The sequence below is a fragment of the Corylus avellana genome, chromosome 1, assembly GCF_965113065.1.
Source record: "Corylus avellana chromosome 1, dhCorAvel1.hap1.2, whole genome shotgun sequence".
NCBI classification, from domain to species: domain Eukaryota; kingdom Viridiplantae; phylum Streptophyta; class Magnoliopsida; order Fagales; family Betulaceae; genus Corylus; species Corylus avellana.
The window spans coordinates 2,858,800-2,884,154 of record NC_142490.1 but is presented as its reverse complement, the minus strand read 5'-3'; the positions used below and the strand labels follow the sequence as shown (position 1 = coordinate 2,884,154).

General features: G+C 35.9%; 2 protein-coding genes across 2 annotated transcripts; one reads left to right on the top strand and one right to left on the bottom strand.

Annotated features, from left to right (window-relative positions):
- The first annotated feature begins 784 nt into the window (after positions 1–784).
- On the top strand, positions 785–5,551 carry LOC132170769 (malate dehydrogenase, glyoxysomal). Its single transcript, XM_059581869.2, has 9 exons — positions 785–1,065; positions 1,209–1,424; positions 1,746–2,060; positions 2,752–2,841; positions 2,955–3,038; positions 4,834–4,869; positions 4,994–5,083; positions 5,192–5,286; positions 5,380–5,551. The coding sequence occupies exons 1-9, from the start codon at positions 994–996 to the stop codon at positions 5,450–5,452; spliced, it is 1,071 nt and encodes a 356-aa protein (XP_059437852.1). The 5' UTR covers positions 785–993; the 3' UTR covers positions 5,453–5,551.
- Positions 5,552–17,255: 11,704 nt separating this feature from the next.
- On the bottom strand, positions 17,256–21,009 carry LOC132170212 (uncharacterized). The gene is made up of 2 exons (XM_059581101.2): positions 18,274–21,009; positions 17,256–17,851 (listed from the first exon to the last, which is right to left on the bottom strand). Exons 1-2 carry the CDS (start codon positions 20,858–20,860, stop codon positions 17,376–17,378), a joined length of 3,063 nt encoding a protein of 1,020 aa, XP_059437084.2. The 5' UTR covers positions 20,861–21,009; the 3' UTR covers positions 17,256–17,375.
- Positions 21,010–25,355: the final 4,346 nt, after the last annotated feature.

Genomic DNA, 25,355 nt, shown 5'->3' with positions numbered 1-25,355 from the left:
GATTTTGTAGGCTAAAGTGCACTTTAAAAAAAAAAAAAAAAAATCATAGAAAGTTTTTCGTCTGGGAATGTGTTTGAAAGAAAAAAAATTGTAGTTTGAAAACATAAAAAATCCATGTATTTAAATCACATGTAAGGGGATGCGTTTTTAAAATTGCACGATTTTAAAGACTTTCCAAACACTTGATTACATTTTAAAAAACTCATATTTTTATTAAATGCGTTTTGAATTCGCTATTTTCCAAACCATGGGTTTTTAAACCACTAAAATAAATAGGCCCTTAAGTATTTGGGTTGAGTGGTGTCACTTTTCAAAATATCAATTTTCCTTCCAAAGAGATTTTTTGGGCCTTTATGGACTAAAGATAGCTTGGACTTTAAAGAGCTTAGAATCACGAGCAATTTTGTATTGAGTTCATATAAATTCAGGGATTGCATCAAAAATAGTTAGCCTATTATATAAGCTTCTTGGAGAGCTCAGTTGGAACCAAGCCATCTGGCAAACCTATTAAGGCCTTCATATAGATATACATGGGCCTTGGGCTTCACAAGTGCTCCACGTGCTTGGAGCACGGATATGTTTTCACATAACTACATCGATTTTACAAGACCGGGCCTTGTATCCCAAAATCAAGAAACCGACAAGCCCATTCAAAAGCCCAATGGGCTCTTTCGTCTTCAAGCAACCCCTCTGGACCCACCAAAATAGAGTTGTGAATCGTGATCCGTGATCCGTGATCTTCGTGTTCTAGAGTCTAGACCAGAATAATTCTTTTTTATTTTTCACTCCTATAATTTTTTTTTTTGGAAGAACCAAATTTGGGGGCGTTAGGATAAGATTTGTTTTCCACACTTCCCAATTCCCAGAAAACCTTTCACGTCATCCTCACCTTTGTTTTATTTAACTTCGCACATCTATAAAACATCTCTCATTTCTAACCAACTTCTCCGACACAGTCTTTTGCTTCAATAACTTAGAGAACTAAACAAGAAGATGCAACCCACTTCGGATGTCAACCAACGCCTTGCAAGAATCTCTGCGCATCTCCACCCTCCTAGTTTCCAGGTTTGGCTTTCTCTGTAGTATATTTTGATTGTTTCAGCTGGTTATCTATGAGTGATGATGGTCCTGTCTCTGGCACAACCTTGTAATCTTTTTAATGATGATTTTGGTGGTGTTGGAAACGTGTGTGAATGGTGGACCAAAAGATGGGGGAGAGTTCGGGTTTGAGACCGGCGAATTGCCGGGCAAAAGGCGGGGCTCCCGGGTTCAAGGTGGCGATTTTGGGTGCTGCAGGGGGCATAGGGCAGCCTCTGGCCCTGTTGATGAAGATTAATCCACTGGTTTCGGTTCTTCATCTCTACGATGTGGTCAACACTCCTGGTGTTACAGCTGATATCAGTCACATGGACACTGGCGCCGTGGTAAAGTTCATTCTTTTACCTTATTTGCATTTGGTATTTGAGCTTAATGGGTGATTTTTAATTTGAACTTTGAACTATTTAGTCAAATTTTTGAGTACCCAATTGCCTGTTGAATTAGTGTTGGGGTTATCACTACAATGAGAGACCAAAAGAATATTACCAAATTGGGAAATCGGTTCACAATAATTAGCTTGAATATGCTAGATATAGCAATTTGAATAGAATAGTTGTTCACCCTAGCTTTTTATTTGAAGCTCTGAACTTCATTGGGTCATATTTTGAATAGGGTCAGTGGAATGACTAGTATCTTTATATATATAGGTGCGTGGGTTTTTGGGGGCACAACAGCTGGAGAATGCTCTTGCGGGCATGGACCTTGTAATCATCCCTGCTGGAGTTCCCCGTAAACCTGGAATGACGAGGGATGATCTGTTCAACATCAATGCTGGAATCGTTAGAACACTTTGTGAAGGGATTGCTAAGAGCTGCCCAAATGCTATTGTCAACTTGATCAGTAATCCTGTTAACTCCACCGTTCCAATTGCAGCAGAAGTTTTCAAGAAAGCTGGCACCTATGATCCAAAGCGACTTTTGGGTGTCACAATGCTTGATGTTGTCAGAGCTAATACTTTTGTGGTATGCTCAGTTAATCTCACCATGTTTATGTTTCTTTTTATGTTGGCAGTGTTGAGCGGTACTGTTTATCATCAGTTTGATGTTGACAAGGAAAGTATTTCTTGATAGATATGTGAGTTTATGACTGCACTCTCTGAATATTATCCTCTAAACCTTTTTATTTTGATTTCATTTACACTGTCCACTCATATGTTATTTTGTAAGCACTTATGAGTAAAGGATGAAATCTTTTTGCTGGGATTTAACTTTAAGGCTTTATTGAGTTTGCCGTAGGGTGGAAATCATTTCCTTTATTTTTGACCAGAGTTAAGCCAGACTGGCATGAATGTGTGTGTGTAAGCGATATTGGTATTATGTCATTACATGGCAATGTTTTCCATCGTAACAAAATGTAATCTGATGGGTTATAAATGAAAGGAAGACCTTAAGTGATATTTGTGACTCAATAAGTCAGTTACTGAGGATTTACGTTCCATATGTGAAGAACTAAAACGTGGATTGCATGACACACCTCATTGTAACCTAGAGATGACAAGATACTTCATTGGTCAGTTATGCTTTCAAGTTGTGCTCTGCTGCTCTCCCTTCTTTTTTTTGTGGGGGCGGGGCAGGGGTAGTTTAATGGTGTATCTATTTTTGTTTCTGAAGCTAACTTAAATCTTTCCTTAATGTTCTTTTGGGACCACTGCAGGCAGAAGTTTTAGGCCTTGACCCTAGAGAGGTTGATGTTCCGGTTGTTGGGGGTCACTCAGGGGTTACAATTTTACCTCTTCTTTCTCAGGTTCAAGAGAAATAGCTAAATGCTTGCATTAGATGCTTTTAACTACTATTTCTCTAGTGAAACTCCTTTATATATTTACTTTTTCAATTGATTGTTCTTCACATTATATACAGGTTAAACCTCCTTGCTCTTTCACCCCAAAAGAAATTGAATATCTGACGGATCGCATTCAAAATGGTGGAACAGAAGTTGTTGAGGTATAGAAATATATGTTCGGGTTGCTCTTAGAATAATGTATCTTATGCTGCCATTTAAAAAAAAAAATAAATAAATAAATTATGTGGACTTACATGATGACGTCTGACATGTATTGTGAACACATGCATGGAATTGTTTCTTCCAGTAGGTCCAATACTGTGGCTTCCTTCAGAAATTATTTTTTTAGTCTTATAGAAGATGATATGACAAAGACTATCTGATTTCGTAACTGACATGGATCTTCTTGACTATGTATTCTGCCAATGACATGATGGCTTGTATTTGTAAGCGTTCTTGGTCTTATGAACATTATTTCACATTTGCCTTGGATCTCAATCTCAAATACCTTGCTTTTGTTGGTATAAAGATTTAATATGACACATTGTAAGTATGAGGTGAAGTAGAACAGTTTGCATTCTTGTGGTAGAATAACAACCTGAATAAGAAATAGAAGGAAAAGAAAAAAAAGCTTAACAATTATAAGACTGGATGGGGAAAAGAAATAATGAAGAAAAACGAACTCACAACTACAACAGACACTTTCCTGAGCCAGAAAGGCTTCCTGAATGGCTGAGCTCACTAGCTTGCTTACTACTGAAACAATGAGTGGGATGGGCTATTGCTATTAAAAAAGTCTTTGCTCTAGAATGACTAGGAAACAGAGCGATTTCCTCCCCTCCCCTACCACCCACCCCCCAATTGGGCAAATGTGAAGGAAATATTCTTTGAGCTTGCCAGACTATTTTTCTTATTTTTCACTGAAAAATAGACTGTAGCAGTTTATGTTTCTTAGGGTTTTCTGGTACAGTGAGAAAGTGGCTAATATCTTGTTTTACTTAGAGGGAGGCACTTTCTCTTTCTTCAGACTTAACCGTAGATTAGAAATTGGCTACCTTGGTTTGTAATAGCAGGGCAAGTTGCAAATTGGGGTCTAGAAGAGACATTCTTCTAGGTAAAATTGTGGGAATTAGATACTGAGAGATCACTGATTAGCTGTTGTTTGGAGTCTCGTATTCTGGCCTGGGTAGCTCTGTTTTGAAGTCTTGTATCATGGTTAGCTCTTGTTTGGAGTCTGATATCATTGTTAGCTCTTGTTTGGAGTGGATTTAGAATTCTAGATTGAGATGAATATATAAATCATAAAGAAACCACCTGCACATAACTTGTAAAACCTTCGACAAAGTTTGAATAGCTATTGCAAATTTTATTATTCAAAGAATGGTTTAAGACAAGGTGCAAGTTCTGTTTGGATATGTGGCCAGATGAAGCTAGGTTTAGTGACCTATTATTGACACAAAAGCTTGCTGCTTTATCTAATCTAGTGCAATGGATGAAGGGTATTGGATGAGTCATTTTGATAGCCATGGCAAACGATATGGCCTCATAGTATGATTCTGCAGGCATGGCTTTCTAAAGTGCATCATTTAATCCAATGCAAGAATAAAGTAGTTGTGGGAGTTCATATTGCTAGCTACATGGTAACTAATTTCCTGCACCCAGAGACACAGTAGACCACCATTCTGCATGATACCATAGGTTTCTTTGCTGGTACATATAAGAATCTTTGTCCAGTTGGCTGATTTGATGTAGTTTCATTTTGTTTCCTATTGTCCAGTATTGCTGGTAGATTTATTACATTTATGAATTTATAATAAATAGCTTGATTGCTAGTTTTGCTCGAGTTTTGATCCGTACTCTTTAGAGAACTCTTATCTAGTCCTGTTCTGTTGCCATTATGTTTTTTTTTTCAAAGTGAATTCTTATCTAACTCGGTGCCGATGGCATTGCTCACAGGCAAAAGCTGGAACTGGTTCTGCAACACTATCAATGGTCAGTTGTCTTCTACTTTTTCTTAATACCTGCTTTATTTATGTATCCTTTTCTCATTAGTTTCATGCTTTTGATGCTTGGACATGCTGAAATATATAACAAGATGTGTAAATAAAAAATGCAGGCATATGCTGCTGTTAAATTTGCAGATGCATGCCTTAGGGGCCTGAGAGGAGATTCAGGCATTGTTGAATGTTCATTTGTGGCTTCTCAGGTATGTTTGGACTCCCATATCCATTTACTTAAATCATCTTTGAGTCTTCCTTTTTTAATTTAGATTTCTTGCAGTTTCAAAGAACTCAAGCATTGCCTGTTTTTTCAGGTGACTGAACTTCCTTTCTTCGCGTCCAAGGTACGGCTCGGCCGTACTGGAGCGGAGGAAATATTCCCTCTTGGCCCTCTGAATGAGTATGAGAGGTCTGTAGTTGTTATCGGCTAGCAAGTCTTTAATTTAATTCGGTGTTCATTTGATGTGATAAGTTTTAAAAAATACCCATCCATTATCAACAGGGCTGGCTTGGAGAAGGCAAAGAAAGAGTTGGCAACAAGCATTCAGAAGGGGGTTTCCTTTATCAGAAAATGAACAGCTGCCAGCCTGCCATTGACCTGGTTTTTCTTGATATATTCAATGTCTTATGGATCATGATTCCTCAAAATAAATGGTTCCTATCTTTTCTTGCTTCGTTCAAGCCACAAAGAGGTTCGATCATGTGGGGTTGTTTGAAATCCAAATGCAATAAAAAGATAAAATGGGCATCTGTATACTAGAACTGGTTTCTGTTTTCATTTTACTTATATAGTTTATCTTAATCCGAGTTCGAATACAACCTGCGTTGTCCTTGTCATGGTTTTTGGTTTCTGGACGCAATCATGCAAGAACATTGGAGCATGTTCCAAGATGAGTATTTTCTTACCTTGGAAAGTGGATCTTTAGCAGTTTAATAGGCTCAAAAAAAACCTCCAAGTTCTCAGAACTTGTGCCAAAGATTTTGGACTGGTCTAGCTGGTCTGCAATGGGCATGATCTTAGCGCGATTATTCTATTTTCGCCACAAGGCACCAAACATTTTCTCTTGGGATTAGAAAACTAAGCCACTCTTCGAGATGACCCACGTGTAACTCTTGGTTTCAGAAAGGGGTGACAATTTGTCTTAAATGGTTAGAGTTGCGTTGAAATATAGGTAAATAAGATTATATAAGTCAATTTTAATTTTGTTTGCAGATGTCATCGGTTCAAATCTTTCTTCGTTCCTTTGTGTAAAGAAGTTATCAACCCTAATTTAAAAAAGTTCCCATTGCCAAGGAGAATTAATAGTGTGCCCTTTTCAATTTGAGTTTATGAGCAAAAAAATGGGAGGTCTTTTCAAGTTAAGTTCATCCCCCCATTTGTTTGCATCCGTTTGGGGAGGACAGGAAGAGAGTAAAGAAGGGGAGAGTGGGTTGGAGTTTTTCCCTTTTTGGTATAAGAAAAGACCAGAAGGAAAGAGGGGGAAGGGGAAGATGGATACTTTCCAATCGGGCCAAGCAAAACTCATTCTCCCAAATGTGGAAGAAAAATACGAGTGATATGACAAGTCATTAAAATAGATTTAAATTCAATATAAAGTAATATAATGATAATTTATCCTTCAATATATATATATATATATAATTTAACATTCAATCATTTTTCTTTCTCTCCCCTCCTGTCCTACCATGCAAGGGCAGAAAATACCACCTTTTTTTTTTTTTTTTTCTTATAATTTGTAACATATTAAACTTGTTTCAAAAGTTTCAAGCAAATAAAAATACATAATTTAATCATTTGATTAATATTTTAAATACTCCCACTTGTCCTATAGGTGGAATCATACTTCCCTTCATTAATACTACAATTTTTATTGAAATAAGAAATAAATTACCCGGTTTGAATTGAAACTCAGTACCACTATTCTAATATCATGTGGTAAATCATTCGTGTTGATGGTCAATTAAAAAAAAATCAGAAAATAATAATAATGATTAAAAAAGTCACTAAAATCAAGAAAAATGATTTATTTTTTTTATTTTTTTTTTCATTTTCTTTGTTTCTAGCAAAAATTAAAAGTTTTAAGCGAACGTTACAAATTGATTTAGTGATTAGAAAGGGGTAAATATACTTTACCTGAAAAAGTTAACTTTCTCTTTTTTTTTTTTCATCTTTTCCTACATTTTCTTTCCTCCCACTTTTCTATCCTCCCTACCAAACAAAACCATAAAGAAAGATATTTTTCTCTATGTGTTTGTTAACTGCAATCACCACTCAATTAAAGAGCATAGCATACATGATTAAAAATGATGGTCCACTTAATAAGTATTGGCAATACGTGCCTCTGCACGTACAAGATTTGTGCGTGCAAGAAAGAAGTGGGATTGGTGTGGGTTTTGTTGGTAGGTAAATAAATAAAAGAACATATGATGGATATACATGTACTTTACTTTTAAACTTTATTGACTCCTAATTGATGGCCCAACTCCAGTTGTATGATAAATACATGCAGAATTGGGTGAACAATCATTAACAAGGATTGCCCGTGAAACATTACATTATTAAAGGACCTGCCCTTTTTTTATTTTTCCCTTCTCAAACTCCTGGCCCATGTCTTTTTTTTTGTCAGACCCATAAAGCCCTGTGCTTGTCTGCATTTGCACAACACGCTAATGTTTGTTACTTCGATCTCATGACTTTTATGTTTTTAAATATTTACATCCTATTCAACAAATTTTAATTTTAGTTTTTTTTTTTTTAACCTACTAAGCACTTAGAGCATTTCAACTAGGTCTCTAAAATTAACTTTTAGACAAATTTGGTTAAATTTTACAAAAAGTAAGTTCTATCAGAGCATTTTTTGGTTATTTTAGTGAGGTAATTTGGTGAAAATGGTTAAAATCCTTACTTTTCAGCCTCGTCATTTTAACCCAAAATAAATGGTGAGTGAATAGTTTTCATTATCTTTAGTGAATACTATTCACTCACCAAATGAATAAGAAATAATATACATTTTCTCTCTTTCCTTCCTTATTCTTTGAAAAAAGTTAAAAAAAATAAAATAAAGTAGTATTTGAAAAATAACATTTAAATGGAACAATGAAAATTGATAATTAAACTAGTGAGACTACTGGAGGTGCTTTAAAAATGTGGGTGGTTAAAATATAAAAAATGTACTTTTGATTATTTTGGTGAATAAAATTTGGTAAGGCTGATAAAAATGTTTTTAAGCTCTCTGTTTCCTTTTCCATTTAAAGTATGACTGTTTTGCTCAAGCAGGTTGAAGAACAACTTTACATCAACCAAATCTATAAAACTAAAAATATTGAGAGGTTCTTCTGATTATTCTAAAATCTAGAAAACCAAATCAAGCAATTACTTAATTATTCTCAAGTCCACACATTGATGTGATAAATTCCAAGGATGCTAATAGGAGTTAGATGGGCACATGATTGAAGACATTAAAGTGGAGATGTAGGTGTTTGTTCACCGGCAGCTTACCTTCGTGAAACGTGAAGGCAGCAAAGTGGCTCACGATCTAGCCAAGTTTGCTTTGATGAATTGTATTACTGAAACTTGGCATGATATGCCTCTTGCTTGTATTTATGACACGTTATTATTAGAGCAATCTGCTCTAGTTATGTGATTTTTTAATGAGAAGTAGCTATTTTTTATCAAAAAAACCTCTCCCCACATTTGGAGAGCAAAATCCTTTCTCTACTATATTTTTTATGTTTTTATATTTTCCTTTACACTATCTCTCTCCCTCACCTGTATGGGTTTGTAACTTTGTGGGGGTGCTTTTGAGAATAAAAAAGGAATGAAAATAAAATAAAAATTATATTTAAATATAATAGAGTAAAATTTAGATGGTTTATTATTTGGTACTTTTGCATAGCTGTTAGTTAAACTAAAAAAAATAGATTTTTTTAGCTAAACTTTTGATAAATTTTAAAGAGCTTATTGAGGATGCTTTAATATCATACTCTCTATTTTAACTATCAACTTTTACTATTTCATTTTAAATAGTCTTTGTTTATCGACTTCCACTATATCCAGAAAGGAGAGAGAATCATATTGTTTTTTTTTAGTTCTATTTATGCATTGTTGAGCAATAATAATAATGCTCAACACAAATTGGCTAAGAGAAGTGCTAGAGGTACCAAATATTTTATTAAGAAATGAGTACTAAAATGACATGGAACTTATTCATCGGAGATGACTAAAATAGTTAATAAAAAAAAAATGATGCGAATACCAATGAATAAGATTCACATTATTTTAGTACACATCTCTTAGTAAAAAATTTAGTATTCATAGCATTTCTTATTTGCGAAACTAATATATGGGGTTTTATTTTATTTTAGTTTATTTGCCATTTTTGATTAAGAGTGAGAATGCTCTTAAGTTATCACTTATCTAAAAAAAAAACTTAAATTGATATAAATGAATTTAATTAGTTAATTAATACTTTGATATAAACTTCACTTTGCCCTCCTAAACTTTCACCCGATTTTATAAACCTCCCTGAACTTTCAAATCTCTCATTTTGGACCCCTAAACTTTCAATTACTCTCAATTAGAACGCTTCCGTTAATTTTAGCCGTTATAAATACAAAAAAACCAAAATGTCATTAATTTTCATTTTTTTTTTAAATAAAAAAGTGTTTTTGAAGTTTGAATTTTATACAAAAGTCAGGAGTATAAACGTCATGTAACGTTTAAAATCTGACGGAAATGTTCACATTGAGAGTAATTGAAAGTTCAGGAGTCTAAAAATGAGAGATTTGAAAGTTCAGGAGAGTTTGTAAAATCGAGTGAAAGTTTAGGGGACCAAAGTAAAGTTTCTCCAATATTTTAATATAATTATCATCTAAATAGGTTCAATTGCAAAGTTCTGATTGTATGCATTAAGTGCTCGTCATTGTGGCATTGGAGGTTCATATTGAAGATCAATTTTCATAATAACATACTAATCCCACCATGCCACTAGATCAATTTTCTAGATGAAAATGGAAAATTGAAAAGTAGGAGGATCGAATATAAAATGAAGCAGTGGGAGTGGACTTAGGTTGAGGATAACAAAATAGTGCAAATGATGTTGGTCCCATTCCCCCATGATGTTGAACATATTATAAAGCCTAAAATCACTAAATTTCAACTTACGGCAAAAGTACTTTTTGGATTCGCTTTACAGCTTTGGCTGGGTCCTTGTGTCTCCTACCACTTTTTCTTGTGGTATTGAATTTTCAAAAGTTGTGAATACGAAAGGCAGAGTCACGTCCCCTCTCTTTTGCTTTTCCAACATCACCTCAATTGTCTCCCTCCCCACTTTGCTTAATTTGCATTAAATGTCTTTCAATCCAACAATAAAGTAAATTTCATTTCCATTAATTTCAGATTTGACAAGTGGAATGCAATGTAGCTGCATGACCACCAAACCATATCTTCTTTTTTTGTTTGCTATATCCCATGAATCCATATTATCTCTTATCTTTCTTTCAACAATTAAAGTGACATCTGTTATAAACAACATGCTATTCTTATATACATTTTAATATGGTTAATAAAGTATGCGATTACTTATTCTTAAAATCTGTTTGGAATTAACTAAAAAAATCTTAAAACGTACTTGTAATACATAAAAGAACTTTGCAAAACAAAAACGGGTTTATATTGTAAGAGCTTTTCCAGCAAGAGTAACCAAATAGCTACTAAAAAATTACAAATTTTTACTTTAATTGCTTATTTTTCTATATACTCTCTAACATATTATATAATATCTATTCTACTTTATCTTTTTTAATATGTAGATGAAGGGAGAGAGAGAGAGAGAGAAAGGATTAGAAGAAAGAACAAGATAAGAAGAAGTTCATATTATATTAGTAGAAGCATCTAGATTGGATGAAAATCATCTATTTTGAAAGGTCGGTCGGAGAGGTATATTATGAGCCATATAAATGCTATGCTAGAGATGCTCTAAGAAACTCGAAAAGTACTTTTTGATTTATTATTATTATTTATTTTTCGTCAATACAATTTATCGATCAATTTAATAATCTAGAAAGAATTTCTCCGAACCCAATTTAAATTTAGAAGCAAACTTTGTTCATAATGAAAATTAACTCTTAAGAATTAAACAAAATGGTTTGACAGAAACTTTAATTTCATCATCCATTTGATTGAAATTTGTGATAGACATGAACAGAGACATGATGTTTTGAAATCCATGGGTTTCCTTGCTACCCAAGTGAAAAGTACTCTAATCTCCCCCCACCTGGCACATTTTTGGACTATGCATTGTGACCCTCATCTTCCATCATGTCTTAGAGAGAATATAGAATCGTGATCAATCAGGACACTTTCAAGAAAAAGGTGCTGCACTTCCCCTGCATCGGTCCTCCATTGTAGTTTGTAAATGAGTAATAAAAACAATATTGGGAGTTGTTGGACCATCATCTCATCGCACTTTCATCAATCGGTGTCGTTTTGGATGTAAATGTTTACACTATGAGAAGAAGATCATGCATTCCGATATCATGTGGGTTTGTCGATAATCTCAAAGCTTAAATTACCATCAAGTGTGCTAACATTATCGTTAAGACAAATTAACATGCTGAAGATGTCGGCAATTCCATAATCAATAATCTTAACACTTTTTACCATTTTGTTGACATTTTTTTTAAGAAACATTAATCTACATTTTAAAACACAAAACATAAAAAAAATATAAATAAAATTTAATAATTTAACTAATAGGAGAACTATAAGGAACAGTTCAACCACCCTTTCAACTAGGGTGGGAGGTCTGATCACCCTTAAGATGCTTATAGGTGGTTCAAGTTATGGGTGGTTTGGCCACCCCCTAAAGGTTAGGTTATTACTGAAAACCTTAAAAAGACTCTTGAGAGGGTAGGGATGACCCGAACTACTCTTAAAAACTCACAGAAGTGATATCACTTCAAAATAAAAAAAGTTTTCAAGGGTGGCGAGCCCTTAACCCCCCCAAGTTGCAAAGAGGGAAGGCTCTCCACTACCTTAATTTTCTTTTATTTATTTATTTATTTATTTTTTTTAAAAAAAGCTATGTTGTCATTTTATATATGTAGCCAAAGGGCAAAACTAATGAACGGTGCCACTTGTCACGATTAGGTAGTCTATGTGATGCGAATGTCTCTTTTTAAACTTTTGAAGTATAAGTGCTAAAGTAAAGATACTTCTTAAGGTAAATTGTATTTTCTCCTATTAGTTAAATGATTAAATTTATTATGTTATATAAATTTAAACGTTTGGAACAATAAGTGATTTAATACTTTTAAATTCATCAGCTCCAATAATATTTGTTTTTTAAAACAAAGAATAGATGATAAATGGATATGATAAAAACTTGATGTAAACTGCCACACATATAAGACACGAACAACATCGTTTCAAGGATCAGCTGCTTACTCAATTTGTGACTTTTTCAACTGATGTCTCCAAAATGGGTAACATGGCCAAACAAACCATACACGAGCCAAACATCTTCTTACAGAGTAGGCCAGATTTCGATTTTTTCTTATAAAATATTTATATGTAGTTAAATACATATGTTATTTATAGAGATTTGATTATAATCAAGCCTAAATGAGAAATATTCTTATAAAGAAACTATATCAACTTAATACATTATATTCTAATATGTGTTTTTCTATTATAGGACAAGATTCATAAATACATGGTACTCCTCCTCTAGCTAGATCAAAAAATTGAATGAAGTCAAAGAAAGCAAGAGATGGCAACATTAAATTAAGGCTGTCATGTGGGGTGCAACGTCAACAATTAGCATACCTACATCGTTGACTCCAACCATCTCTCAAATTGTCTGCCTTTATTGCTCGCACCAGATTTTCCGTCCGAACCTTTATATTCCTGAAATTAATGCTTTGATTTCAACCCCCATCTCTCGCGCCACCAACATCGGTTGTGTTGAGCTATATTCATTTACTTCAAATCTTTAGATTGTGCATTTTGAAGGCACAATTAGTTATCCATAGAGTGTAAATCCAGTCTTTTACACCGTCCAATAGAAAGATGTCACGTGTCACATTCCACACAATCGAAACATTTAGAATAGTGGAGTGCCCGCACAATTACCCTCCAAATACGTGTTGGAGAGTTTAAAAAATCGTGTTTATGCATTATCCTTGCACTATAAAAATTAGGCAAAATAGTGACAGTTTAAGTTCAGAAAACGTCTCTATTTAATTAGAGACGTTCGAATAGTGACATTTTGCAAATACACTCAAGTATAGTGACTAGAAATCCTTCGGTCAGAGATTGATCGTTTTACTATTAAAATAACTCAATTTCAGAGCATCCCTAACACCTGTGTTTTTTGTATTGTTATTGAATTTAAACTCTTTGTTATTCCCAATATAAGCCTAGTTTCGTTCACTATTAAAGGAGGGGGCAGAAAAGGGGTGGTAGGATCATGGAGTGCCATAGAAATTTGCTAATTCCATGCATGTTTTTCCTATGCTTTAACTTTGTACCTCTTTTGCGATTTCATTGCTGGAAAAAAAGATAAAATAAGAAAAGTACAGTGAAAGAATCTCATTCGAATTTGAGAGGAAAAAATGAGACTATTGGAAAGAAAGACATACGACATAAGTTCCAGCAAAAAGACGAAATGTTTTAGACAAAAGAGTAGCCCCACATTGGAATCCCATGTTTGATAGATTTTTCTTAAAGTTGTTTGTCATATTTGGACCTCCTTTTTTTTCTTCTTTTTTTTGTCAATCTCCAAACTTTATTGGTTTTCAGTTTTCACCTATGATGTTTTCGTGGTGATCTTCTGATCTGCATAATTTTGCCAAATACCCACATGAAACATGAAACAACTCGCTTGTTCTTTGTCTTTTTTTGTTTGGTGTTATATATATATAGAGGTTCCTGGATGAATTATATGCCCCAGCAGTTCTTCAATCATGAAGCAATGATCCATAAAGTTCATATATTTTGTATCTCAATGCTCTGCATTGTTGATTGATTCATTTCCCTTTCATTGAATAAAGAGTTCAAGTTTTTTTTTTTTAGTTGAGACTTTTTATTCTTGGTGAGTGGAGTAGGTAGGGTTAGGTTTAAATCATTTATTGATCTGTTTATTAACCTACTAAATATTACTAATGGCCTACTCATAAAGGGCAAAACCTAACCCCCATGATAGATCTAAGGAGGAGGATGGATAATTTAAGAAGCTTTCTGTCATCTTGTGCACAAGTCCCTTTAACCCTTTCATCGATTTGAGCTCTATCTCTGACTAAACTTGGTTCACAGATGCTATTATCTGAGAAAAAATAAAAAAATAAAAACACAATTTATTGTTCATTGAAATGGCACAAAATGGTCATGTGGGGGGAGATATATAAAATCATCAATAAAAATATTACCAATCCGAAATTATCGGAAGAGGTATTGTTTAATGTTATCCACATGTATTATTTATGGAATGGAGATGGTTGACTGCAATCCATTTAAGAGAACTAGGAAAATTATCTGTGTGGGAGAAAGAGATTGGCTTATGTGCAAGAAAAAGAGTGACAAAGAGGGGTGAAGATCTCCTTTAATTTTCTAAATTATGTTAATTAAGATTGTTCTTTGTATCGAACGGCTTAAAAAAATACTCTCCATTAAAAAATGGGTGGCATGTTACTGGGATTGTAAAAACATAAAGTACAAGAATTCAACTCTCATATATAACATGCCACTTTTTTAATAGATAGCATTTTTGAAGCCGTCCCATACAAAAATAAATAAATAAATAGTATGTAATTTTAAAATCTACAATTTGAAATTGCAGGGAATCCTTAATTGAAATGGCGGGTAAAGTATGTAAAATCTCTAATTATTTCACAAACTTAAACTAATAAGAAGATAAATTTTAATTAATATTTTAATATTAAAAAATGTGTATAAAATTTCTACAAAGTAAGATATTATTCCATGACGTAGGACAGATTGTCAAAAAAAAATATTCTACATCAATTGGACCGCCAAAAGTACATTTAAAGCCTATAGAAAAATAAAGTTTAAAGACTTTATGTGCAAAGGCAATGACTAGTAATAGTATGTGATGATAAAATAATATAGGAGTAAGATTTAAAGCCTATATAAAAATAATTAATAATTTGAAGATAAAATTAAATTATTTAAGAAAAAACTTATTATAACTATAATTTAGGATAAAATTAGAGACGGAAATCTCCTGCAATTATACATGGAGGAATTGCTTGGTATATGTATCCTAAAATTAGAGGGCAGAAGATTCCCCCCACCATTGCATTGGCATTGAATGTTGAAAGGTGAATCAATTTTGGGTACCCATAAGTCAGAGACACCCCTAAACTAGAAAATGCCGTGCCCCACCACCCCCACAACTTTAGGGTTCTATTCAAAGATGGGACATGCCACGTGGTTGAAAGGATGTTCCATGTAAAAGATCTGTATATATAATATGCCATCTCGGCTTGTCTTATCAGAATCTAGCATTGACGTGGCATCTTCGACCCATATTCAAATCATTTTTTTTTTTCAAAAAAAAAAAAAAAAAAATTGGTTGTACAACAAACAGCACCAACCAGGACGTGGGCTTTGTCAGGATCCTCTTAAAATATGCAGAGACCAAAGTTGCCTCCAAAATATGAATTGCTTCTCACACGTCCTTTTCTACAAGTTAATATTCACCCAACTATGGATCATAGTGACCAAAACGCCCTTGGATAAATGCATGGTAACATGATATATATATAGATTCAATGGAAAGGCATTTCGGACATTATTGGACAAAAGAATCCCCACCACAGGGACGATTCAAAAGTTGAACGACCGAAAGGACACTCATTGCCCCTCTAAACAAACTATCGTTTTGCATTGCATGTGCATCACATGCATAGGCTTAGCTAAGTCTCATTTGTGGGTCTAAAGCGCCACAACACCTCAAAATATTTCCAACCAAAATCCAGCTGCCGGTAGATTTGCTATTTTTATAGAGGAATGTTACGTTTATAAATAAATTTTACAATATGATTGAAATGAGATAAATTTAACTTTTAAAAAATTTAATCATATTGTGTCACATCATGTAGTAATTTTTTTTAAAAAAAAATTTCTTTATAAGCCTAGCATTTTTCTTTTTGATAAGATACAAATCTAACATGAAATTAGTAAATTATGATAGAAATATTTGATTTGTTTAATTAAATAAGTCGGATTAAGATTAATCTATATAATATTCTACTCATGTGTTGGACACCATCTGAACCCGATAAGCGACTACTAGGACTATTTTTTTATATGATCTACAAACTAAATACAAAATCAATGCAAAATTTGAACGATACGATTGAAGGGTTTCGCCCTTTTAATTTAATGTGTTGAATTAACGTTAACACATATAGCTTCCTTAATACAAACCAAATTCAATATTGAAAAACGATCTACCACCCACCCTTAAGGTAGTATTTTTATTGCATTAAAGCACTCTCAGCAACTTCCCCATAATTTTTCCTAAATTTAGAGATCTAAACTAATTTTTACTTGTCCATTCAAATACACCCCCACAATAATTGCCTTTGCCTTTATCTTCTTCTATACCCTTTAATAGTTTTTTCTTACAAAATACAAGTTAACATAGAGAAATATTTTGGGTTAAAATAATGGATAAAAAAACTAAAGCAAGTTACTTAATGTTTAGGAAAGGCATAAAAGTATGTGCTTGCGACTTTTTAGAAATTTTTTGAAAATCTTCCCTCTATTTACGAAAAGAAAAAGGACTTAGAGAATGAGATTAGACTTTGAAGGTCATAAAATGGACTAATTTAGGTTTATATAATAAAGAAAAATGGAAGCCATTCAGGCAAATGCCACACTTGCACTTACTTCAAAAAAAAAAAAAAGATCCCCCAAGTAGAGCCAGCTGCAAGAGCTTTCACTTTCCAGATTCACTCTCAATCAGGGAAGCCCCACAGTCTCGGTAATTGGAAGGCACTGGTTTCCTGTGCCTATCCAGAATAGGGTTTCATCATTAAACATTTGTGAGCCACAGAAGCATTTTTCATATTTCAATTTCCCCCATTGCACGTCATGATAAACACTCCCCACTTGCCCTTTCCCCCCTCTTGATGTATACAGTGTAGTAACACTCAATGCAGGCCCAGAACAGTAACAGCTGTGCCATTAACAGAGATTTCAGAGGAAGAAGCAGGCAAAACCAGCTACTGCTACTACATGATAGAGACAAAGCTTATACGAAAAAGTACATCCCCCCAATCCTACTGTACACAAAAACTTTGAAACATGTAGTTGATACCTTAAAGTTAGAGCAAAACCCACCCCCCCCCCCCCCCCCCAAAAAAAAAGACAAATAAAATAAAATAAGGCTGAAAATGAAGAAAAGCTAATACAATCCATGGAATTTTAGAACAAACACTCCCCCATATCCCACAAACTAATGAAACACTTCAAATGCTTAGAAGATCAGGTGGTGGTGATTGAGGTGGTGGCTGGTGGCTCTCTTTAGAGTCTATGGTTGTCGTGGTTGAGGAGGAGTTAACGGCAGTGGCCGGCGACGGGGATGAATCCGTGATTGTATTGTACGTTGTGTCTCCCTGTTTTGAGGAGGGGGATTTTGGAAGTTCCGTTAGAATTTGAACGACTTCTCGCATTGTTGGGCGCTCCACGGCCTGTTCTTCAACACACAGCATTGCAACGTAGAACACATGCATCACTTCGTGAAGAGGAACAGAGGGGAGCCTTGGGTCCAGGATTTTGAGGACTCCTTCCTTGTTTGAGTCTGTAATTTTCCGAACCCATTGGACTATGTCCACTCCATCGCCGAATTCTCCGACAGGCTTCCTCCCGGTAATCAGTTCTAAGAGAACCACGCCGAAGCTGTACACATCACTTTTCTCATCGACCTTCAGAGTGTACGCATACTCTGCAAAAACAAACATCAATTTGCTTTTAATTAAAAACCAAGTAATCAAACATTTAATGCCGCCACTGTTACTCGATGCAGGCCCAGAACATTAATTTAACATAAATCAATTTATTTCAAGTTACTTGTCATTGCCTTCGCACAAAAAGTCTCATCCATGAATGGGATGTAAGACTAATAGTTTCACTGGGTTATGGTCAAAATTCATATGAAAGAGACAAACCCCACAATCGCAATAATGCAAGCAATCAATCTAAAGTCTAAACCACAGTATGAGACAAAAATCAGTTTTGGGTTTGAAGATCATTTGACATAATTAAGACTTTGAAACCAAAATTAGTACGACTCCATGGAAACACAATCCACAAAACAAAGACTTCAAAAATCAAAATCAAAAGAAAGATTCAAGCTTGGAATCATACCTGGTGCTATGTATCCATAGGAACCAGCAATTGCAGACATGCACTCGGAAGTGCCCGAATCCTGCAGAAACTTAGCAAGGCCGAAATCGGCAACATGGGCTTCAAAACCGGAGTCAAGTAGGATGTTGTTCGATTTCACGTCCCGGTGGACGATCAACGGTGAGCAATCGTGGTGGAGATAGCAAAGGCCCTTTGCAGCTTCCACAGCAATCTTGTACCTCGTATCCCAGTGCAAATGGCCCCCTTTCTTGCCATGAAGAACCTCGCCCAAGCTCCCGTTTGGCATGTACTCATAAACCAAAAGATTGGTCTCGTGGTTAGAGCAGAAACCCAATAATCTCACAATGTGACGGTGCCTAATCTTCCCCAATGTCTGTATCTCCGCATTGAACCCATGGTCATGAGAAGACCCTCTGCTCATTGCCGGTAGCCTTTTCACGGCGACATGCTCACCGTTGGGCATCGATCCCTTGTAAACAATCCCAGCACCACCTTTGCCTATGATGTTGTCCTCCTTCAAGCAATCTAAGACATCATCGGCGGTGAAGTCCAACCGTTGGAACGCAGTTAACTTCCAAGCCCGAGCCTCGCTGGCCTTCTTCAACGAGCGGGCTTTGAGGATTGCCACGATGGCAAACGCAATCGAGAAAACAAGCAGTCCAGACACGAGCAATAGCTTCAGAGAAGGCGAGAGTCGGCCTTTCTGGTGAGCTGGGCGAGTGGCATTAGCAACCCCAGCCTTGCAAGGCCCCAAATAAGGTCCGCAGAGATCGGGATTGCCCTGAAACGACGTCGAGTTGAAGTAGCTGAATTGGCCAGTGCCAGGAACCAAACCAGAGAGGTTGTTGTACGAAAAATCGACAGAGGTCAAACTTTGCATAGATGCTATCGAAGCAGGAATGCTTCCAACTAGATGGTTTCTCGAGAGGTTCAGGTAATTTAGGATTCTCATAGCAGTGATCTCGTTCGGAATCTCGCCGGCGAGCTCATTTCGGCTAAGATCGACGAATGTCAAAAGCTTGCATTGGCTGATTTCGGGTGCAATGGGGCCCGAGAGTTTGTTGTGGCTGAAATCTACATGCGAAAGCTGCTGTAACCTCCCGATTTGAGGGGGGATTGGACCCGAGAAACGGTTTCCGTCGAGATTAAGCTTCTGAACACCAGAAAAGTTTCCGATACTCGGCGGTAACGCCCCGGAAAGCTGATTGTTGGAGAGAGTGATCTGGCCGAGACTCACCGAGATCGTATCGGTCTCCGGAAATCCCCCAGTGAGAATGTTGTCCTGCAGCTCCACTTGGGTGAGCTCCGGCAACCCAAGAAGCCCTCTTGGTATCGACCCGTTGAGAAAGTTCTGACCCATTCGGATTCGATTTAGCGACTGGCACTGACCAAGTAACTCAGGGATCGGACCGAACAAGAAATTCCCCAGAGTAATCAGAGTTTGAAGCCGATTCCCCGAACACATATTGGGGGGCAGAGCTCCGGTCAGCTTGTTCGATGAAAGATCGAGAAGCTGAAGCTTGCCATTCTTTCCAAGCTCCTGAGGAATGCTTCCGGTGAAGTTGTTCTCCCACAGCTGCAAGACCTCAAGGCCCGGCAAGTCTCCTATAAAATCAGGAATGGCGCCGTGAAGCTTGTTTCTGAACAAGTTCAGCAGCGTCAAGTTCTTCAGCTCTGCAAACGACGGCGGAATCTCACCGGTGAGCATGTTATTGGATAAGTCCATGGATTTCAAGCTCACCAAGCTCCCAAGCTCCACCGTCAAAGACCCCGTGAGACCATTCACTTGCAGAAACAGAGTATCAAGCTTCTTAAGTTTCCCAATCTCCCGCGGTATCTCGCCGGTTAGCTCACAGTTGGCGGCATCTAACCGGACCAGCTCCGACAGGTTTCCGATCTCCGGTGGGATGCCACCATCGTAGTTGTTGTAGTATCCAATGTACAGCTCCCGGAGCCTCGTCAAGTTCCCGATCTCCGGCGGTATGGCGCCTTCGAGCTCGTTGCCGGAAACCGCCAAGTACTCGAGGAACCCCCATTTTCCATACTGTGGCGGGATCCGACCCGAGAAGAAGTTCCCGCCGAGATGCAAATGGCGGAGGTTGGGCATTTCGGTCACCGTCAAGGGCAACTCGCCGCTCATATTATTGTTGTAGAGGTCGAGGACCTGGAGGTTCTTGAGGAGCGCGAGCGTGGAAGGGAAGGTACCGTTGAAGATATTGTTGGAAAGGTTGAGGAATCGGAGGGCGGAGAGGGATGAGAGCTCGCCGGGAATGGGCCCGGAGAACTGGTTGGCCGCAACGGAGAGGTTCGTGAGGAAGCGCAGGTGGGAGAGGTCCGGGGAGAGCGAGCCGGTGAGATTGAACCCGGAGAGGTCCAGGGCTGTCACGTGGCGGTGGGAGGGGTCGCACGTGACGTGCGCCCACGTGCAGTGGCTGGTGGAGGCATTCCACGTGGCAAGCGCCGCCTGCGGGTCATCGGTTATGGCGGACTTGACTGAGAGCAGCGCTCTGTACTCCGACACTCGGCCGGAGGCGATGGGGTGGATTTGGAGGTGGAGTAAGAGGAAGAGCAACAGGAGAAGCTCCATATTTTTTTGGTTTGATTTGGGTTGGGTTGGATTTTGGAGATAAAAGAAGAAGAGGGAAGGATGGGGTAGATGGAGAGTGGGAGTGACAAGAGAGTGAGTGGTTTCAGTGTGCTGCTGAGGCCTTCAGGGGGTTGAGAGGGTGTGAGTTTTATTCATAAAAATATATATAAAAATAAAATAAAAAGGAAATGAAAATGAAAATGAGAAAAAATAAAAGAAAAAAGAAGAGTTAATTGTAGATGGATAGTGGGGGAGTGGGGGCTTCATTTATTTAGCGTTTTTGCAAGTTTATTGTTGTTTAACCAGGGAAGGAAAACACAGCTGAAAGGTAAAAGAAACTCCTGATTCCTTCAGATCGATTTGCTAAAATATGCCTCCTACAACCCCAACACTTGTCTCCATACAGGGAAATTCCTCGTTCCTTTCTTGCCTTTAATTTTATTACTCTTCCGTGCACCAAAGGGTAGAACATGGGTAACTCTTTTTTTATTTTTTTATTTTTAAAATTTTGGTGAAAGCAACTGTCTAAAGCGGGAGTTTTTATCTTTTCTTTTCATGCATATATAGTTTAATACTCGAAAGAATCCATACTATCCACGCAATATACTTAAGAGGACAACTTTACTCATGTAAATATTGAAAGGTGTATTAAATATATATATTAAAAAAAAAAGCACAGTAAAGTACGTACCAATATAATATGTGTACAGAACAGCTAATGTGTGTGTGTGTGTTTTTCTTAAGATGACTAATAAGAAAACTACAATACAAAGAAGAAATTAAAGTTACAAAAAATCAAATCAAAATGGAAACAAATGAACAATATTCATGCAGAAAATTTATTCCTCAGCCTCCCATAGGATCCTAAAGATGGAAGGAGGATGCAAAAATGCTATCATTATAAAAAAAACACTTGAAAAGCTATAAAAACTAAGAGATATATTTACAAACGTTTACGAGCGTGATTTCAATTTTTTGTTTTTGTCTAAACTAATATTAGATTAGTATTTGTTGAGAAAGTGTGAATGATACAATAATAAATAAATAAAAATAATAAGAAAAAACCAATAATTATTGGGTGAATTATTAAATCTTTCCCGGTCTGATCAATCAACCAACATTGAATTACCCTTTCTTAATGGCCATTCCTTTTCTTTTCTTTTTTTCTTTTTTCCTTTTTGGATGAATATGGCTATCTGTTTTATTTTTTTTATTAGAACTTGCTTAAATGGGACTCTTCGTATTTTAAAAAAATAATAATAAAAATACTTGTATGTGACGTTTCCAAAATAAAAATTTGAAAAGAATTCGACCATCATTATGTTTAAAATTGTTTTTAGTATTTATTATTATTTTTGATTAAAATTTAATATAAAGTTTTATTAGTTATCAACAACTAATGCTTTAGCACTTGTTAGTAAATGAAACAATTTACAGTCGGTTTCTTTTATTGTTCTGAACAACTTAGAGGGAGTTAGCTTCCATCACTTGTTAGTAAATGAAACAATTTACAGTCGGTTTCTTTTATTGTTCTGAACAACTTAGAGGGAGTTAGGTTCCATTTTCTCCCATTTTTTCTTACCACATAAAGTAAATGAAATCCAAGCATCTAAAATAATACAGAGCATTTTAATTCATTTACACTGAATCCATTTTCTCTTTCTCTATGCCCAACCCGGCCACTATAGCTGTCGCCACCATTAGCACTAACACCCTCGTCGACCACTGTCACGACCACCTTCACCTTCTCCTAATATGTCTTTGAAACGACGTCATATTGGCTTAAACGTGTCTTGAGCCACTAAATTGAATTTAAGGAAGATGATCAGATCATGAACATTGGCGCGTGATAAGCCAATCTCATAGAAAGGGGTTAAGGGAACACGAAATCAGTAAGGTTGAATTTAAATACTGTACATTATTTTGGACCATCATATTTCATTTAGTTGTTGTTGCAAAATTTAGGCCACAAATTAAAGAAAATGGAAGTTAATTCAATGAGGTGAGCTGGTCCAGCTCTTAGATTATTGTTCTAGAAGACTCTTTATTAAGAGCAATTAATGTTGTAGTATTTTGAGGCTTAATTTTTTTTTTTTTTTTTTTTAAATAAAATTACTGTCTTCTCCACAATGCTCTCATGCAAAGATTTCCATTTTTGTTTAAAGGCCCCATAGTTTCACTTAATTGTATGAGAAGATTCTAGTCATTTTCCACCCTATCATTAGTAGAGTAGTCAATATTCTTGAGGGGATTAGACTTGAAGTTAAATAAATGTAAAGATGAAGAATTAAGATTGAAGATGAGATTAAATGTAATTCTCGATCTCACAATCATGTGAATTTTATATATATATGCCTCGAGTCTACATGTTAGACTCTCTTAATCAAGTTTGTTAGATCGATTGTTCAAATAAAACTCACATGATTGTGAGATCGAGAGATACCAAATACTATAAATATTGTTAATTATTCACTATAATTAACAATATTTACAAAATTTATAGAGAAAATTTTCACTATTTGGTGGGGATAAGTTACCTAAAACTAATATTTGTCTTTATAACATGTGAGAATGACATATTTTATTAAAATGCATGTGAGAATTATAGACTCATTTTAATGAGTTTTTTTTTTTTTTGGTTCGATCCAATTTGAACAAAACCTTTACCTTCCTTGAAAACGAGTCAATTAATGGAGAGATAATGAAATCTTTAAACTAAACAAAGATTAAGCCAAGCCTTGGATCCCCTTTTTATCTCTTATATTTCCTTTTCACGGTCAAAGATACTGTTTTCTAGTCTATTTTGAGGAGATAAACAACTAAAGACAAATCCTTAACAGCGGTTTATCTTCCTATCATCCACCTAAACACGTTTTAAACTTTCTTGATTAATGATGATCACCATTAGAGAAGGACCCGCTCCACTGTGGCGCACACGAAATGGATAACATTAAGGGGACCAATAGCAGCATAGCACCCTACCATTCACTCATTCAGTCAGCGTGACCAAAAAAAAGGAAAAACAAAACATGAAAAAAAGAAAAAAGAAAAAAAAGGCGTCATCACCAAAACTTCCCTACCCACTCTCCATTGTTTTGACACTAGAGGAAACAGTTTTTTTTTCCGACCCCTTTTCGGTGCATCGTAGAATCTTACCTAAGAAAAAAGAAAAAAAGAAAAAAAGAAAAAGAAAAATGATAATTCCTAATTATTAAACAGTAATAATTTTGTTGGGTTGGATAAAGTTGGTCAAACAATGTTGACTGACATGGCGGGACACGAGAGACGTTGTTGACATGTTGTGTGTTTTCGTAGAACCCCCCAATCTCTCTGTCCCTTTACCCTTTTACAAATCGAATTATTACCGGAGACCCGTTGCGAAATTACAGATCTAGCCTCCAAGTATGTTTAAATTACATTCCCATGGCCCTTGTACCGGCACAAACAGGTCACAGACTCACAGCGACTCAGGTGACCCACGAAGAGGGATGCCATGATGGTCCCGAAATAGTCAGTGAACAGTAGCAGAGAGGAGCTGCTTCGCTTTCTGTAATAGAAAATGACCAAGCACTTCTTTTTACCTTGACTTTCTGAGTTGAAACAAGAATTTATAGCCGACAATTTTTCACACTATTTGTGAAAATTTACAATAAAATTGTTAAAGTTGAAAATTTTCACCAGTTAACTTATACAACCTAAATCAAACATATAATATCCATGACTGAAAATTGTTTATACGAATTTTAAATTGACACAATCCATCACATATAATTAGCCGATTACGATAGAGTGGTTTGACCCGTTTAATTAAATAAATCATATTATGATCTATTTGGGTTTGCAATTTAAAATATACGTGACATTTGAATCACAATTTAGCTTTTTAAAATTGTGTATTTTCAAAAAAACACCAGGCTATTTGAAAATGCAGAAAATTTACATTTTGAAAATTGAAAATTTTAAAAAACATAGTATCAGATAATTAATTTTCTATGATTTAGTTTAAAATTACACCTTTTTTTTTTTTTTTTTTTTACTATAAAATCGCAAATGCCAAACACACTTAGAATTGAATTATAAAACCCAAATCAGACAAACAAACACAAATTGACAACCCTAACCAAACAAGACCACAGAACCCTTAAATTGATGGCCATTTTTGTGTCGTTTTCTAGGTGGTAAAACAAGGCATGTGGCTGAAAGGATGTGTTGGTAAATTGGAAGGAAGAATCCAGCTAGCAGGTCTTTATCTGGGTCACTTTTGGGCTATAGAACAAGGGCTGATGGAGAAATGAGAGCCAATGATTTAGGCACACCCCTGTTCTCACTAAAAATAGACCAGATGGTTTGTTAAGGATAGTGGTGATAAAGAAAGAATCCAGCTGGCAAGTCTCTCTAGATGTAAATATGTGCATCATTTTTGGCCTATTCACCAACCGTTTAATAGACCGTACTCATGAAAGGCAATTGAGTTTTGGGCATGCTTGTGGCCTGT

What these genes read in the sequence shown, in the direction of transcription:
- LOC132170769 (XM_059581869.2), top strand. Translation starts at nt 994, where the DNA reads ATGCAACCCACTTCGGATGTCAACCAACGCCTTGCAAGAATCTCTGCG. An exon ending in TTTTACCTCTTCTTTCTCAG is followed by an intron (nt 2,842 to 2,954) that starts GTTCAAGAGAAA and finishes CATTATATACAG; the next exon opens with GTTAAACCTCCTTGCTCTTT. An exon ending in GTGGAACAGAAGTTGTTGAG is followed by an intron (nt 3,039 to 4,833) that starts GTATAGAAATAT and finishes CATTGCTCACAG; the next exon opens with GCAAAAGCTGGAACTGGTTC.
- LOC132170212 (XM_059581101.2), bottom strand. Translation starts at nt 20,860, where the DNA reads ATGGAGCTTCTCCTGTTGCTCTTCCTCTTACTCCACCTCCAAATCCAC. An exon ending in CTATGGATACATAGCACCAG is followed by an intron (nt 17,852 to 18,273) that starts GTATGATTCCAA and finishes TTGTTTTTGCAG; the next exon opens with AGTATGCGTACACTCTGAAG.